Below are 17,961 nucleotides of genomic sequence, written 5' to 3'. Positions count from 1 at the left end.
TATCTATCTATCTATCTATCTATCTATCTATCTATCTATCTATCTATCTATCTATCTATCTATCTATCTATCTATCTATCTAACATAAATAACTAATAATATTTGGATTTAGATATCTTGAGAACATGGATTGTAAAAAGAACAGTAAAACAGTCAAAACAGTTCAACACACTAAAGTGCAGATGTGTCTGTGCGACGTGACCATCCGAGGGAGACAGTCCAGGGGGGATGGGGGGCACTCAGCAGGGCCGGTTCAGAGCCGCTATAGCTCTGGGAATTAAGCTGTTCCTGAGTCTGGAGGTTCGGGCGTAGAAGGCCTTGTAACGAATAGGACTACATTCGCATATTCCGCTTTTAAAAAAAATAGTGTTTTATTCCTTTTAATGTATATATGACAGTAAAATTGCATTGATTTCAAAAATAACCTGAAATTAAAAATTGCTGGTGATAAAAAGTTGTTTAAAAAAAATCCTGTTGGATCATGTTCTGAGAGACTCCCACACTGCCTTCGAAAGTGGCTGAGCAAATCCATTCAGTTAAATGTGACTAGCATTGCCATTACCTGCACAATAATTGGAGATATGCCTTTGATGCCAGTTTTTCAATTGAAGCTCTCATCCTAAATATAACTTGCAGTTGTGGAAAAACATTAACTTAAGCTCATATTATCAATGATTGAGACAGATTAGTGAAAAAGGTATAATGGGCTGATGTCCTCATATAATAACGGCATTAAAGAAGGGAATAGCAGCAGTTCAAAATATTCAGAATTGGTTTCTAGCTTTACAGATTATTATGTATTATTTATCATGTCCTGCTGCATTCTGCCACTAACATCAATCATAATAACCTGCCGTGACTCAATTTTGTGCTGTTAATAGACATTTGTACTTGCAACTTGTGCATTCCAAAAGGCTTTGTCCAATGAAGTGCTTTTGAAATGTGGTTATTGTTTTAATGTAGGAAATCTGATGGGCTGCACACTGAGAAGTTCCCAGAAAGAGCAACATAATAATGATAAGATCTGTTTGCTGATCGTCAAGTGCACACCTTTTTGCGTATGGTGTGCACAGCCTAAAGTTGTCAGTCAACTTGTTCTATTTGATCTTATGTGATTGTGCATACCAGGTTGATTGCATTAGTTGAAACAGGACCAAGTGAAGGTTGCAATCTTGCAGCTGACAGACGTCTGGACTGACATCTTCAACCTGTCACTTGCCCAAGCAGTTGGCCCCACATGCCTTAAAACCACCTCCATCGTGCCGGTGCCAAAACACTCCACTGCGGCAAGCCTCAATGACTTCCGCCCAGTTGCACTTACTCCCATCATCGCTAAGTGCTTCGAGAGGCTGGTCCTGGCACAGCTCATAGGCTGCCTACCTCCCACACTGAACCCTTATCAGTTCGCCTATCGCAAGAACAGGAGTACGGAGGATGCCATCTCAACGGCACTTCACTCCGCCCTCTCCCACCTCGACAATAGAGACACCTACGTGAGAATGCTGTTCATCGACTATAGCTCAGCATTTAACACCATTATCTCCACAAAATTGATCACCAAACTCAGCGACCTGGGCTTCGACCTCTCCCTCTGCAACTGGATACTGGACTTTCTAACTAACAGAGCCCAGTCTGTTAGGTCAGACAACCACACCTCTTCAACCCTCACCCTGAACCGGCGTTCCACAGGGCTGTGTGCTGAGCCGCCTCCTCTACTCCCTCTTCACCTACGACTGCACACCTGTACATGGTACTATCACCATCATTAAGTATGCAGATGATACAACGGTGATTGGCCTCATCAGCAACAATGATGAGTCGGCCTATAGGGAGGAGGTCCAGCTCCTAGCATGGTGCGCTGACAACAACCTGGCCCTTAACTCCAAGAAGACCAAGGAGCTCATTGTGGACTACAGAAGGTCTAGGGGCGGCACGCACACCCCCATCCATATTAACGGGACGGAAGTGGAACGTGTTTCCAGCTTCAGGTTTCTGGGGATCAACATCTCTGATGACCTCTCTTGGACCCACAATACCTCAACTCTGGTCAAGAAGGCTCACCACCGTCTCTTCTTCCTGAGGAGACTAAAGAAGGTCCATCTGTCTCCTCAGATTCTGGTGAACTTCTACCGCTGCACCATCGAGAGCATCCTTACCAACTGTATCACAGTATGGTATGGCAACTGCTCTGTCTCCGACCGGAAAGCACTGCAGAGGGTGGTGAAAACTGCCCAACGCATCACCGGTTCCTCACTCCCCTCCATTGAGTCTGTCCAGGGCAAGCTCAGAACTGCTGTAGATTTGGGAGCAACAACAGCATCAGGAGCTTAGCAAGAGATATGACTGATTGGCTCTAGGCCAAGTGGGAGGAGAGAAGTGAAAACAGTTAAAGTACAGGTCAAGGACAGGCAGACTTGACTCAGAACTGCTGTAGTTCTGGGAGCAACAACAGCAGCAGGAGCTTAGCAAGAGATACGACTGATTGACTCTAGCCCAAGTGGGAGGAGAGAAGTGAAAACAGTTAAAGTACAGGTCAAGGACAGGCAGACTTGACTCAGAACTGCTGTAGATTTGGGAGCAACAACAGCAGCAGGAGTTTAGCAAGAGATACGACTGATTGGCTCTAGCCCAAGTGGGAGGAGAGAAGTGAGTCAGTGCTGGGAAAACAGTTGAAAACTGAGGAATTTGGTTTGTAAATTGGTAAATCAGGCAATTTATCAGTCAATTTAAGCAAGACTGCTCTTAGCGAGCGGCAGTGAGTGAGCGGCCTTGTGAGGGAAGTGCCCTGTGAGTCTTTGGCTCGAGAGTCTTCGGAGAGGAAAGAAGGAGATGTCAGGCAAGCTGATTCAGTGCGATGCTTGCAGTATGTGGGAGGTCAAGGACACCGCCGGTGCCTCTGGCTGCTACAAATGCGAGAAGTGCATCCAGGTAGAGCTCCTGAAGGGCCGTGTTGGGGAACTGGAGAAGCAAGTGGATGACCTCCGGTTCGTCCGAGAAACTGAGTCGTTCCTCGACAAGTCCTACAGTACGATTGTTACACCTAAGGTACTGGAAGAGAGAAGGTGGGAGACAGTGAGAACGGGAGGGAAGCATGGAATGCCAACGTCCCCGGGTGTTGTACCTCTTGTGAACAGGTTCACCCACTTAGAAGCTGTCGGGACAGAAGAGGTGTTTACACTGGGCGGCGGACTGGCTTGTGATGCGAATAGGGCTGTTGAGCCAAAACCAAAAAGGCCTAAGGCAGGCAACGCCATTGTAGTGGGAGACTCCATTGTGAGAGGTACGGACAGGGGTTTCTGCGGCAACAGACGGGATGCGAGGATGGTGTGCTGCCTTCCTGGTGCCAGGATCCAGGATGTCACGGACAGAGTGCAGAAAATCCTCAAGGGCGAAGGTGAACATCCGGAAGTGGTAGTGCATGTCGGCACAAACGATGTCGGAAAGAAGGGGATGAATATTCTGCAGCGTGACTTTAGAGAGCTCGGAAAAATGCTGAAAAGCAGGACCTCCAGGGTTGTTATCTCCGGTTTGCTTCCAGTTCCTCGTGCTGGCGAGAGCAGGAACAGGGAGATACGGGACCTGAACGTGTGGCTGAGGAACTGGTGCACGGGGCAGGGATTTAGATTCTTAGATCACTGGGATCTGTTTTGGGGTAAGGGGGAACTGTACAAAAGGGACGGATTGCATCTTAACAGGTGTGGGACCAGCATTCTGGCAGGCAGGTTTGCCACTGCTACACGGGTGGTTTTAAACTGAATAAGGGGGGTGGGGTGTCGAATGGGCTAGTGGAGGATGGAGTTAAAGGGAAAGGGTTTCTTAAATGTGTGAGCGTAGAGACAGAGGGGTGTAAAATGAGGGTAGAAGCAATAGGTAGCAAGGTGAAAAGTAAAAGTGGCAGGCCGGAAAATCCAGGGCAAAAATCAAAAAGGGCCACTTTTCAACAAAATTGTATAAGGGGTAAGAGTGTTGTAAAAACAAGCCTGAAGGCTTTGTGTCTCAATGCAAGGAGCATTCGTAATAAGGTGGATGAGTTGAATGTGCAGATAGCTATTAATGACTATGATATAGTTGGGATCACGGAGACATGGCTCCAGGGTGACCAAGGCTGGGAGCTGAACATCCAGGGATATTCAATATTCAGGAGGGATAGAGAGAAAGGAAAAGGAGGTGGGGTAGCGTTGCTGATTAGAGAGGAGATTAACGCAATGGAAAGGAAGGACATTAGTTTGCAGGATGTGGAATCGGTATGGGTAGAGCTGCGAAACACTAAGGGGCAGAAAACGCTGGTGGGTGTTGTGTACAGGCCACCTAACAGTAGTAGTGAAGTTGGAGATGGTATCAAACAGGAAATTAGAAATGCGTGCGACAAAGGCAAAACCGTTATAATGGGTGACTTCAATCTACATATAGATTGGGTGAATCAAATTGGCAGGGGTGCTGAGGAAGAGGATTTTTTGGAATGTATGCGGGATAGTTATCTAAATCAACATGTAGAGGAACCAACGAGAGAGCAGGCTATTTTAGACTGGGTATTGAGTAATGAGGAAGGGTTAGTTAGCAGTCTTGTTGTACGTGCCCCCTTGGGCAAGAGTGACCATAATATGGTTGAGTTCTTCATTAGGATGGAGAGTGACATTGTTAATTCAGAAACAATGGTTCTGAACTTAAAGAAAGGTAACTTTGAGGGTATGAGACGTGAATTGGCCAAGATTGACTGGCAATTAATTCTAAAAGGGTTGACGGTGGATATGCAATGGAAGACATTTAAAGACTGCATGGATGAACTACAAAAATTGTTCATCCCAGTTTGGCAAAAGAATAAATCAGGGAAGGTAGTGCATCCGTGGATAACAAGGGAAATCAGGGATAGTATCAAAGCGAAGGATGATGCGTACAAATTAGCCAGAAAAAGCAGCATACCGGAGGACTGGGAGAAATTCAGAGACCAGCAGAGGAGGACAAAGGGCTTAATTAGGAAAGGAAAAATAGATTATGAAAGAAAACTGGCAGGGAACATAAAAACTGACTGCAAAAGTTTTTATAGATATGTGAAAAGAAAGAGATTAGTTAAAACAAATGTAGGTCCCTTGCAGTCAGAAACAGGTGAGTTGATCATGGGGAACAAGGATATGGCAGACCAATTGAATAACTACTTTGGTTCCGTCTTCACTAAGGAAGACATAAATAATCTGCCGGAAATAGCAGGGGACCGCGGGTCAAAGGAGTTGGAGGAATTGAGTGAAATCCAGGTTAGCCGGGAAGTGGTGTTGGGTAAATTAAATGGATTAAAGGCCGATAAATCCCCAGGGCCAGATAGGCTGCATCCCAGAGTACTTAAGGAAGTAGCTCCAGAAATAGTGGATGCATTAGTAATAATCTTTCAAAACTCTTTAGATTCTGGAGTAGTTCCTGAGGATTGGCGGGTAGCAAACGTAACCCCACTTTTTAAGAAGGGAGGGAGAGAGAAAACGGGGAATTACAGACCAGTTAGTCTAACATCGGTAGTGGGGAAACTGCTAGAGTCAGTTATTAAAGATGGGATAGCAGCACATTTGGAAAGTGGTGAAATCATTGGACAAAGTCAGCATGGATTTACAAAAGGTAAATCATGTCTGACGAATCTTATAGAATTTTTCGAGGATGTAACTAGTAGCGTGGATAGGGGAGAACCAGTGGATGTGGTGTATCTGGACTTCCAGAAGGCTTTCGACAAGGTCCCACATAAGAGATTAGTTTACAAACTTAAAGCACACGGCATTGGGGGTTCAGTATTGATGTGGATAGAGAACTGGCTGGCAAACAGGAAGCAAAGAGTAGGAGTAAACGGGTCCTTTTCACAATGGCAGGCAGTGACTAGTGGGGTACCGCAAGGCTCAGTGCTGGGACCCCAGCTATTTACAATATATATTAATGATCTGGATGAGGGAATTGAAGGCAATATCTCCAAGTTTGCGGATGACACTAAGCTGGGGGGCAGTGTTAGCTGTGAGGAGGATGCTAGGAGACTGCAAGGTGACTTGGATAGGCTGGGTGAGTGGGCAAATGTTTGGCAGATGCAGTATAATGTGGATAAATGTGAGGTTATCCATTTTGGTGGCAAAAACAGGAAAGCAGACTATTATCTAAATGGTGGCCGACTAGGAAAAGGGGAGATGCAGCGAGACCTGGGTGTCATGGTACACCAGTCATTGAAAGTGGGCATGCAGGTGCAGCAGGCAGTGAAGAAAGCGAATGGTATGTTAGCTTTCATAGCAAAAGGATTTGAGTATAGGAGCAGGGAGGTTCTACTGCAGTTGTACAGGGTCTTGGTGAGACCACACCTGGAGTATTGCGTACAGTTTTGGTCTCCAAATCTGAGGAAGGACATTATTGCCATAGAGGGAGTGCAGAGAAGGTTCACCAGACTGATTCCTGGGATGTCAGGACTGTCTATGAAGAAAGACTGGATAGACTTGGTTTATACTCTCTAGAATTTAGGAGATTGAGAGGGGATCTTATAGAAACTTACAAAATTCTTAAGGGGTTGGACAGGCTAGATGCAGGAAGATTGCTCCCGATGTTGGAGAAGTCCAGGACAAGGGGTCACAGCTTAAGCATAAGGGGGAAATCCTTTAAAACCGAGATGAGAAGAACTTTTTTCACACAGAGAGTGGTGAATCTCTGGAACTCCCTGCCACAGAGGGTAGTCGAGGCCAGTTCATTGGCTATATTTAAGAGGGAGTTAGATGTGGCCCTTGTGGCTAAGGGGATCAGAGGGTATGGAGAGAAGGCAGGTACGGGATACTGAGTTGGATGATCAGCCATGATCATATTGAATGGCGGTGCAGGCTCGAAGGGCCGAATGGCCTACTCCTGCACCTAATTTCTATGTTTATATGTTTCTAAGCTATGTCTGCGAAGAGCGCGCAGCATCGTCAAGGACTGCTCTCACCCCAACCACAGACAGTTTACCCTCCTCCCATTTGGGAGGCGCTACAGGTCTCTCCATTGCCGGACCAGCAGGTTCAGGAACAGCTTCTTCCCTGCGGCTGTTACACAGCTTAACTCTGCACCTTGGTGATTGCAAGTCACCCCCCCCCGGACACTCCTTCCCCCAGAAAAATTACACTACTGCTACTCTATGTACATATATTTATTTTACTGTTCCATTATTCTATGTTCGCTCTTCTGGGTGAGATGCTAACTGCATTTTGTTGTCTCTGTACTGTACACTGCACAATGCCAATAAAGATGGAATCTGAATTGAATCTGAATCTGATCTCCCACCCCGTCAAGTACTAATTTACATGAATCCTATTTACCTTAGCGGCTTAAAGTGCCTTAAAATTGCGCACCACTATTCTAAGATGATGTCTGTTTTCCCTTCTGTTTGCATACATCTCTTGTCTTTTGCACTACGTCCTACCATCCACAAAAACGGGCGAACAATTTTTAATGTGTAGAAATATTGCTAACCTCTGTCATTAAAATATATTGTGTATTTAGATATGCACGTTCAATGGAAAGATTGAAAACTGAAAAATAAATTGTCAGTATCTCGTACCTTTTAATTTTCCTGATGTTTTTCTGAATGCAAAAAACTACAATATGTTGTATTGCCTTTTATTATGAGGCTTATGTTGATGATGTTTAAGGCTGCTATATTATTTCTTTCCTCATTAAATTGATTAACAAACAGGAGGAGTTAGATACTAATCAGGGAGACTGTCATGGCGGCCTTCAGAGAGGCCATACTGGTGGGTTCGTCTGCTGAGGCAATATGGGTAGAGCTTAAAAATAAAGTTCTTATGCTGTACTGTTCTATGATCTATCAATGAGTTCACTGCTTCAAATAATGTTATGAATTTAAAAAAAAAAATTGTTTTCAACATGAAATTCTAACTAACATCATGGAACTAATGATGAAGAATGATCATGGACAGCATAAATTGGAAATAATAGAACTTTGCAGATAAAAGACAGTAATGGGGCTTTTTCACGGGGCGAGTTGACGCAAGATGTCACCAGAGTGAAGAGGTCGTGGTCCAGCACGAGTCTCGCACGATATAACGGGGGTAGATAAAGAGTTCCCACGGTACTCTGCATTTCTGTTATTTGTGCGAGTGACTTGTCCGTTTCCCGAGCTTTCGCGTTAAATCTTGAATGAACATCGTGAACTACACGTGACACAAATGATGTAACTTTTTTTTTCACACACTATATATATCCTCCCTTGGTTGAATTGGCTCATTTGAAGACATATTTTACTGTGTATGTGGGAGACACAGATGGACTGAGCACAGTACCTCGGTCTTACTGTGTGTGGGAGAGGGGGAGAAAGAGACGTACACTCACAGAGGCAGAGTCTCTCAGCCTGTGTAAGAGGGAGGGAGAGAGAGAGAGAGGCACACACAAGGTGAATGTGAAATCTCACCTGCCTGTTTCAGTGACAGACACCCGCCGCCAGTAAATGAAGACACCCCCATCTGTCTCCCCCTCCTCTCCCTCGACTCCCCCACCTTTCCCTCCCAACTCCAGTCCCGTCCCGACCCCCTGGGAAACTGAATAGAGCAACAATATAGATATAGAAACTGAAACAATATAGAAACTGAATAGCGCAACATGGCAAAAACATCTCTGACACGCTTTACCCCCTTTCTTTGAGATTTTCTGGGAGCCATCTCTGCAAGTGTTCCTGTTAAAAAGATTATCCAACAATGACAATTAGGTGGGACGTCCTCGAAGGACACATACTCACCTTCTGTCCCCTCTGTTCAGCTTCCGGGTTTACCGTTCGCAGGAGTTCCCACGCGCTATATCTCTAAAATCTGAAGTTAGGTAATGTCTAAAGGAACTGCAGACGCTGGTTAATGCTGGTTAATACGCACAGAAGGACACAAAATGTTGGTGTAACTCAGCAGGTAAGTCAGATCTGGGAAGAAAAACATAAAAAGCTGGAGTAAGTCAGCGGGTCAGGCAGCATCTCTGGAGAAAAAGAATAGGTGACGATTCGAATCGGAGCCCTTCTTCAGACATCCTAATCGGAATTGAGTCTGAAGATGTGTCTCGTCCCGAAACATCAGCTTTTTTTCTCCAGAGATGCTGCTTGACTCGCTGAGTTACTCCAGCTTTTTGTGTCTGTCTTCGGTTTAAACCAGCATGTGCAGTTCACTCCTTACACGGGTCTCTGTACAACATTGATTGGTAGCGTTCCGGACCCCTGGACCCGAGGACTCCGAGCTGTATCTCTCAAAGAAGTACATGTGAAAAATTTCTCACGGACCATAAAAATGCGTAACCTTTCAGTAAAGTTCCTTTTAAAGTCCCTTTTAAAGATTATAGTTATTTTCTTGAATCTCATTAACATAACTCATGAATAAGTTGATGTCCATATGCGGATGCAAATCTTTATTTTTATTTATTTTTTAAATTCAATCCCACAGAAGATAATTTTTACTCACCTTCTGTCCCCTCTGTCCAGCTTCCGGGTTCACCGTTTGCAGGAGTTCCCACGGTACCCGCAAGAGTTATTACGGATATCGCACTGGCCACTACGTTCATATAATGTTGCAATACTCAACCACAAGTGTACAAGTCAATTTTGGAGAAATTCAAACTTTCTTGAATTTTCTCCCGAGTGACCAAGTTACACGATGACCTGCCGTTAGCGCTACGGTGGTCCACGGTGGTCCACGAATGCCGTACTGTTATCGCACGAGGTTCCCACGATGTTAAACTCCGGTTAACTCTTGCGTCAAGTCGCCCCGTGAAAAGGCCGCTTAATTCAACTGATTAAATGCATCTAAACAAAAGATATGTACATAGCAGCAAGTGAAAAAAGCAGGAAAAGTTTATCAATTATCTACATACAACCACTTCATTTGATGGTTTATATTGGCAGCAACTTTGACAAGTTTATTTGAGCTTGGCAGGCGGTTCTCTGGTAATTTATAAGGGCAAGCTGCTTGCTGAATCATCTGAAAGTGGACCAAACTTTGCAGTGCCTGGTTGTTGCAAATCAAGAAACTCTTCTGCATTCCAAACCCTGGAACTCCTCATGTAACAGCACTATGGGTGTGCCTGTGCCACAAGAGTTGCAGTATTTCAAGAAGGAAGTTGACAGCACCCCTTTCTTAATGGCACTTAGGGATAGTTATCAATCTTATTTGTGGCATCCACAGACTAGGAGGGGATATTAGAAATGTTTTCTACTTTTGTGCAGATGTGGATGTTTACTACCTCTCTGTCTGGAGAGAATACCACGGGTGGGCTGATAGGAGGGAAATAGCATTTTCCAACTGGCAATAGCTTATGTTATGACTAACCAAACTAAATTAATTACACTATTGTAAAGGTTTTTCAACTAAATGACATTCTGTGCTTTTTTTGTAGGTCTTGGAAGCATTCACAAGACGTCTGCTTAATACTGGAGCCATACTTCATAAAGATATAGCAAATTTGACCAAATATCAAATTGTTCTTTCACGTGAACAATTTAGAAAAAATCCACCAGGAAACATTGGGGTAAATTGCTAAACTTGATGAATTTTGACATATTTAGTTAATCTAATTCTTCTTGTGTACCATTTTGTAAATATGTGCTTTGACATTGCTTTCTGGATTTGGTTCCTTTTTATGAATTGATGAATGAATAATGAATTGAGAGTCTCCAAGACTTTTCACTTGTATCTAGTCAGCCCAGTTTGGCAGTCCAACAAGAACGTGTTTAATTTTATAGTTCACTTTCTTGCTTGCCCCTCTTTTCCCTTAATTATTTTGTTTATAACAATCATTGTGATCTCAGTCTTGAATATATTCTCAGTATTTGAGCACTCACAACCATCTGTTTATAAAATTCTAAAATTTCCAACTCTTGGGTAAAGTTCCCCTTGGTCTAAAGTGGCTGACCCACCAATTTTTAAGACAATGACCCTTGATTCTAAGAGGAGGACCAAGAATGTAATATATTTCGAACAGACCACCTTTCGTTGTTCAAAAGTCTAGGAGATAATATCCTTATCAAATTAAAATCCTTCGATGTAATTATTACTCTGCATGCAAAATATATTGGCTACCAAGACTACAGAAGCATAAGGCATTACAGTTGCTGTAAATCTAAAATAAAAATAAAGTGCTGGAAATACATTGCAAAGCAGGCCGTAACCATAGGAAATTAAAGAGAGTTATCTATGGAGGAAAATAAAGAGTGTGCAATCCAGAGTAGGAAGACTTGATCGGGCTGGACATATCCTTCACTTCCAGAGAAAATAAAAACAAGGAAAAAGAAGCAAAGAAGCTGAGCCAATGTCACAGATGGGTGACTGATATGAACAGAGAAATCAAGTTACCTGAAGTTGTAGAATTCATACTGAATCAAGAAGTGTGCAATGTGCCCAGAAAGACGTGGTGATGTTACTCAGGTTGTCTTGTGCTTGTAACAATGCAGGTGGCAGCAGACTGGCAGGTCAAAGTAGAAGAGGATTAGAAAATTAAAGTGACAGACAACGGGGAGGTGAGCGTTGTCCCTGTGGACTGAACGCAGGTGCTCCGCAAAGTGGACATAAAATTAGGGTTTGTGTTCTCCAATGTAGAGGAGGCAACATTATGAACACTGAATTATAGTGAATTATAACACTGGATTAGAAGAAGTGCTAGCCAATTGCTGCTACATCTGGGCAGACTGGCCCTAGAGGTTGGAAGGAGTGAGATAAAAGAACATGTGTTGCATTGCCAGCAGTTGCAAGAAAAAGTGCCACAAAAACAACAATGGTTGCCTGGAATAGAAGAGCGGATCCCTGCGAAAAACTAAAAGGGAAGAGAGAGGTGAAGTATATCGCAGTCAAATCTCTTTGACGGTGACAGAAAATGTTCTGTTAAATGTGGTGGGTATAACCATATAACCATATAACAATTACAGTATGGAAACAGGCCATCTCGGCCCTTCTAGTCCGTGCCAAACACTTTCTCTCACCTAGTCCCATCTACCGGCACCAAAAAAAGACAGGACATGCTGGAGTAATTCAGCAGGCCAGGCTGCATCCCTAGAGAACATTGATTGATAATGATAATGTTTTGGGTCAGGGACCTTTTTGAGACTCAAAACCTGCCTGACACGCTGAGTTACTCCAGCAATTGTGTCTTTTTTAAAATATAACAAGTGCTCATTTCTGTAATATCAGGCAGAGTACGTGTGGACTGTATGCATGGGGGGAATGGCCCACACTTCCCAGCGGGTAAAAGATTGATTGAATAAATACTCTTCTGTTTTATTGAGGATGGATATGTATGAATAATATCCACAACCGAGTTTAAGTTTTATTATCAGTTTAAGTTTTGATTTTAATTTCAAAGCTTGTTAATTCAGTTCTCTCTGCACAGTCTGACAAGGGTCGTGACCCGAAACATCCCCCATTCCTTCTATCCAGAGATGCTGCCTGGCCCGCTGAGTTACTCCAGCATGTTGAGTCTATCTCAAAAGTCACCAATATCCAGTTTAATGAGGTCTACAATAACTTGAATTTCTCAACTCTGCTACATGTTTATGGAGCCTTCATTCCAGAACAAGCTGTGCAATTCACAATATATCTCTGCATGGGCCTGGTTATTATATTTAGATTGACATTAACCATTTTGGGAATAGGCAACAGCTCGTGCAGAAGTTGTTGATTCATTCTACCTATGGTTAAGAATGAAAACACTTTGGTGTATCTTCTTTCAAAATAAATGCTCAAACAGCCATAAAATACCTTGGCACAAATGACAACAAACTAAACAAAGATGGAGCACTAGGCAGCAGCGGCAACCTCCCAATAATAGGATTAATTCTATCATAGTTCCAAAGGATCCTGAAATGATTCAGCAACCCAATACTGGAGTCACAGCTACATCAGCAGAAAATGAAGATGATTTAATCTGGGACAACCATGTACCAAGTGACGTTTCTTTTACTTTCTACAGCCCTTTTCTGCATCAAGGACATATTTCTCTTAAAGCAGATCCACATTTGAATGTCTTTCTAAGGTTGGCGAGTTGGAAGCCTACAGAGTCATAGATCTATACAGCATGCGAACAAGCCCTTCGCCCCAATTTATCCATGTTGACCAAATTACTGAACATAGTCTCACTTCCCTGCCCCAGCTCATATACCTCCAAATCTTTCCCATCTTCATGAAAAATACAGATGAGAAATGTTCCTTTAACCCTCACCCATCTCCTGACCCTCACCCTCACACAGACAATCTTATTAATCACGAAGGGACCCTATTATCTCCCTAGTTACACTTTTGCCCTTAATATGTGTAGAATATCTTTGGATTCTCCTTCACCTTATCTGTCAAAGCTATCACGTCTCCATTTTGCCATTCTCATTTCCATCTTGTGTACTCCTATACTCCTCAAGGTAATCAGGTGATCTAACAGCCTCTTTCTTGACTATAACCTCAATATCCCTTATTATCCAGTATTCCGTACTTCTGCCAGCCTTGCCCTTCACTCTAACAGGTACATGCTGCCCCTGAACTCTCATTATCTCAATTAAAAGTTTCCCACTAATCAGATGTCCCTTTATCGGCAAACACTGTCTCCCAATCAATTTCTGAAAGTCCCTGCCTAATACTATGAAAATGGGCCTTGCCCCAATTTAGGACGGCAACTTTCGGACTGGTCCTATCCTTTTCCATAATGATTTAAAATATAATAGATTAAGATCACTGGTCCCAAAGTGCTGCCCCCAACTAGCACTTGAGTTTTCCCCCTTCTCTAGTAGTGCCACCTACATGGTCATTTAGAAATGTTTCCTGAACACACATAAGAATTTCTACCTCATTCAAACTCAACGCACGATGACAGTCTCAGTTGATATTTGGAAAGTTGAAGTCCCCCGCTAATTTAGTTTAGTTTTGAGGTACTGCGCAAAACAGGTCCTTTGGCGCACCGACCAGCGATCCCCGCACACTAACACCATCTTACACACATTAGGGACAAGTTACAATTTTACCCAGCCAATTAACCTACAAACCTGTACATCTTTGGAGTGTGGGAAGTACCGCTGTGCCACTGTGCCGCCCTACTACGACTTTGCAGCTATGTGTGCCATATATTTTCTCCTCTAATTCCTGCTGGCTATTGGGTGCCTTCAGGTGAAGTCTATCAAACTGATCAACTCCTTATTTCTCCATTCCACCCAAATAGCCTCAGTTGATGATCCCCCAGAAATATCCTCTCTATGTACCACCATGATGTTTTTTGTAATGAAAAAAGCAACTTCCTCTCCTCTCTTACCTCCATCTCAATCCATCCTGCAGCATTAACCTTCCATAACATTGTGCTAGCAGTCCTGTCCCTCCCTCAGCCATGTTTCTGTAATAACTATAATATCCCAGTTCCATATTCCTATCGATACCCCGAGTTGTTGTGTTAAAATATGTGCGGTTTAAACCATCAGACTTCCCTTGCTCCCTGCAAAACTCCTGCCTTTACTGTCTTCTAAATCTGCTTCCTAACCTGTATCTAGGTATGTTGCAAAGCCTACCTGAAGCGTCTTTGAAAATCTGCCGCTACGGGTGTGCGCGATTTTGGCGCCGTTTAGAGGGGGCGGGTTTAAAACGCGATTTTCTCTAGGCTGTTCAAATCGAAGATGTTCAGCCTAGTTAATTATTAACGAAAAATCGCTGGAAGACCCCGTCGCAAAAGCTATTATTAGGTTTAAAGGCCTTGAATAATAGTTATAGTAGTTTAAAAATCAATCTCTAAACCCGCGAACACCAGCAACCGCAGGGTCTCATAAAGCAGATAGCAGAAGGAAGGTTGTATATTTTTACATTAAAAAGGGCTTCTAAAGATCCCGTTATACAAAGTTTACTATTGCGAGTAGCTCATTTTGGCCCCATTATATCGCGCAGTATTTTTCTGGGCATTTGAGGCACAAATCTACCGCAATGTGAACGTTCTAAACCAGCGCGTTCCACAGGGACCCACTGGAAAGCTGATTTAAATGGGCATTTATTTACAGCAATTGAACACTGAATTCCTTCCATTTGGCCTATAAATTAATGTAAATGAGATTTAAAAATCATGTTTTATTGTGAATTATTTGTGAATATTATTTGGACATTTAGGCTATTTAAAAATGTTAATCATTTATTAAGAAATGGATAGATGTTTAGATCTAGTAATTGAAGTCTGAAATTAGCTACAATTAGGTAACTAACTAATTATATGCTTTAATTTCAGGTCATCCAAGTAAGATTATTTTATATTTGTTTCAGAATGCTTCAATCTATGATAACTGAAAATTTCATTCAGTTCTCTTAATTTTTAAGAAAGTTATGGGCTTTTGACTGTTCACGATCACAACTTTTTTGTTATGTCCATAGAAAATCAATAGGGAACAAGATGCTCATTTCCGAGTATGAAAATGGCCATAACTTTTTAAATACTTGAGATATGAAAGTGAATTAGGTGTCAAATTAAACTTATTTTTATGCTTTATCTGATGGGATAAATTACAGACTTGATTTTTAAAATCTCAAAATTTTGTAACATTGCTACTGTATCTGCCTCAACCTTCTTATCTGCCTCCATACTGCTTTGGGGCCCAGCCACCTGCCAGGCTAGTTTAAACCCTCCTGAGTTTAAACTAATGTGACATGGGGGCGGAGGTTGGGTGGAATCTATTTTAGGGAAAGGTTTAACGTAAGCAATGATAAGCCTGATACCTCTAAATTTAGCTTGCCAATGTACCTTGCAAATAACACCATCTTCGTTATTGATATTATGATGGCTGGTTAGTGAGGCCATTAAGAGTTTTAAAAAAGATACTGTGGCCGATCCCCACCGTCTCTCTTTAAAGCGTTTTATCACGTGATCCAGAGTTAATAGGTAATATTTTCAGTTTGTAGATCAAGTGTGGGACGACCCTTAAAGTTAGCCTTGTCCTTATTGCTAAAATTGATGATCCATTAAATTGAATAGTATAGCTAATGGGTGACCAATCTTTGGGTCGATCAAGTTAAGCATTTTTACAAACGTTTTGACCAAAAGACCTGAGGAATGTTTATATCAATGATCATCAGATAGGATTTATAAATAATAATTGTAATCCCTGACTGCAGTTCTTATTGGGGCTAACAGAATCAAGGGATATGGGGAGAAAGCAGGAACGGAGTGTGGATTTTGGATGATCAGCCATGATCATATTGAATGGCGGTGTTGGCTCGAAGGGCCGAATGGCCTACTCCTATGTTTCTATAGGAATTTTAAGGACATTGTGGTTGTTTTTATAAACCCGGCGAAAGTCTTTCACTCAGTTAGATAGATCAGTATCTGGAAGGATTTTATAGATTTTTGTTTTACATCTTAATACAGACTCTTTTACTGTAATTGAGGGTAAAAGCGGCAAGACAGCGCATAAGCCTATCTGGATCAGCTTGTGGCTAGCTCTTCTTAGTGCACAACATCTGTGTCGGTTGGATTTTTTTTAAACTGCAGATATTGGAAATCGGAAACAAAAAACGAAATGCTGGAAACATTCAACAAGTCAGGCAGCATTTATAGAAAGAGAAACTGTAAACATTACAGATTCATAAAGATGAATAAGAAAACAGGTTTTGGAACAGCTTGTCATTATTTTGTCTCGGTTTTTCTAGTTATACCCGTATTGTCTGGCATATCCTGGAGCCGTAGTACCATTGTCACATTAATAATAATAATAATAATAATAATAATAATATCTTTTATTGTCATTGCACGTTAGTGCAACGAGATTTAGTATGCAGCTCCAACCGATGAAAAAGAAAAGTAAAATAAATAAATAAGCTGTGTGTCGTGACCATCCGAGGGAGACAGTCCATGGGGGGTGGTGGGCACTCAGCAGGGCCGGTTCAGAGCCGCTATAGCTCTTGGAATAAAGCTGTTTCTGAGTCTGGAGGTTCGGGCGTAGAAGGCCTTGTAACGTCTGCCGGAGGGAAGTAGTTCAAACAGTCCGTTACAGGGGTGTGATGAGTCTTTATGGATGCTGACGGCCTTCCTGAGGCACCGTGTGTGGTAGATGCCCTCCAAGGCTGGTAGCTCTGTCCCAATGATCCTCTGCGCTCTGTGGACGACGCGCTGAAGAGCTCTCCTTTCCGCCTCCGTGCAGCTGAGATACCACACAGAGATGCCATACGTTAATATGCTCTCTGTGGTGCAGCGGTAGAACGTAGTCAGCAGCTGTTGGGGCAGACCAGTCTTTTTTAATGTCCTCAGGAAGAACTGTCGTTGCTGTGCCTTCTTGACCAGCGCAGCGGTGTTGGTGGACCATGTGAGGTCCTCTGAAATGTGAGTGCCCAGAAACTTAAAGCTGGACACTCTCTCCACACTTTCCCCGTAAATGGAGATTGGGGCGTATTCTCCATTATGGGACCTCCTGAAGTCAATAATCAGCTCCTTGGTCTTGGAGGTGTTTAGTGACAAGTTGTTACGTGTGCACCAGTCCGCCAGGTTCTGCACCTCCGCCCTGTATTTTGTTTCATCACCGTTGGTGATCAGCCCAATCACTGTTGTGTCGTCTGCAAACTTCACGATGGTGTTGGTGTCGAATGCAGGAACACAGTCGTGAGTGAAGAGGGAGTAGAGCATGGGGCTTAGTACACAGCCCTGTGGTGTGCCGGTGCTCAGGGTGATAGTGGAGGACAGGTGCGGGCCCAGTCTCACTGCCTGCGGTCGCTCCGTCAGAAAGTTCAGGATCCAATCGCATATCGGCGAGCTGAGGCCTAGCTGGTGGAGTTTGGTGGTGAGCTTGGTGGGGATGACCGTATTGAATGCAGAGCTATAGTCAACGAAGAGCATCCTCACGTACGTGCCCTGTCTGTCCAGGTGAGTCAGGACAGTGTGAAGAGCCAGAGAGATGGCATCCTCTGTTGATCTATTTGCCCTGTATGCAAATTGATGAGAGTCCAGTGAGGCAAGGATGCTGGATTTTAGACTAGATTAGATTAGATTCCT

The 17,961-nt window shown here is 43.1% G+C and overlaps 1 protein-coding gene across 2 annotated transcripts in view; it reads left to right on the top strand.

Annotated features, from left to right (window-relative positions):
• The window catches only part of fancm (FA complementation group M), a 129,988-nt gene that overhangs the window by 47,382 nt on the left and 64,645 nt on the right, over positions 1–17,961 (top strand). For both annotated transcript variants that reach the window (XM_033027348.1, XM_033027349.1), the window contains exon 5: positions 10,372–10,503. In XM_033027348.1, the coding sequence (XP_032883239.1) occupies positions 10,372–10,503 (132 nt within the window). The remainder of the gene's footprint in view (positions 1–10,371; positions 10,504–17,961) is intronic.

This window comes from Amblyraja radiata, chromosome 9 (assembly GCF_010909765.2).
Source record: "Amblyraja radiata isolate CabotCenter1 chromosome 9, sAmbRad1.1.pri, whole genome shotgun sequence".
NCBI classification, from domain to species: Eukaryota; Metazoa; Chordata; class Chondrichthyes; order Rajiformes; family Rajidae; genus Amblyraja; species Amblyraja radiata.
Note: the sequence above shows the minus strand (reverse complement) of the source record. Positions and strands in the feature narration are given on the sequence as shown.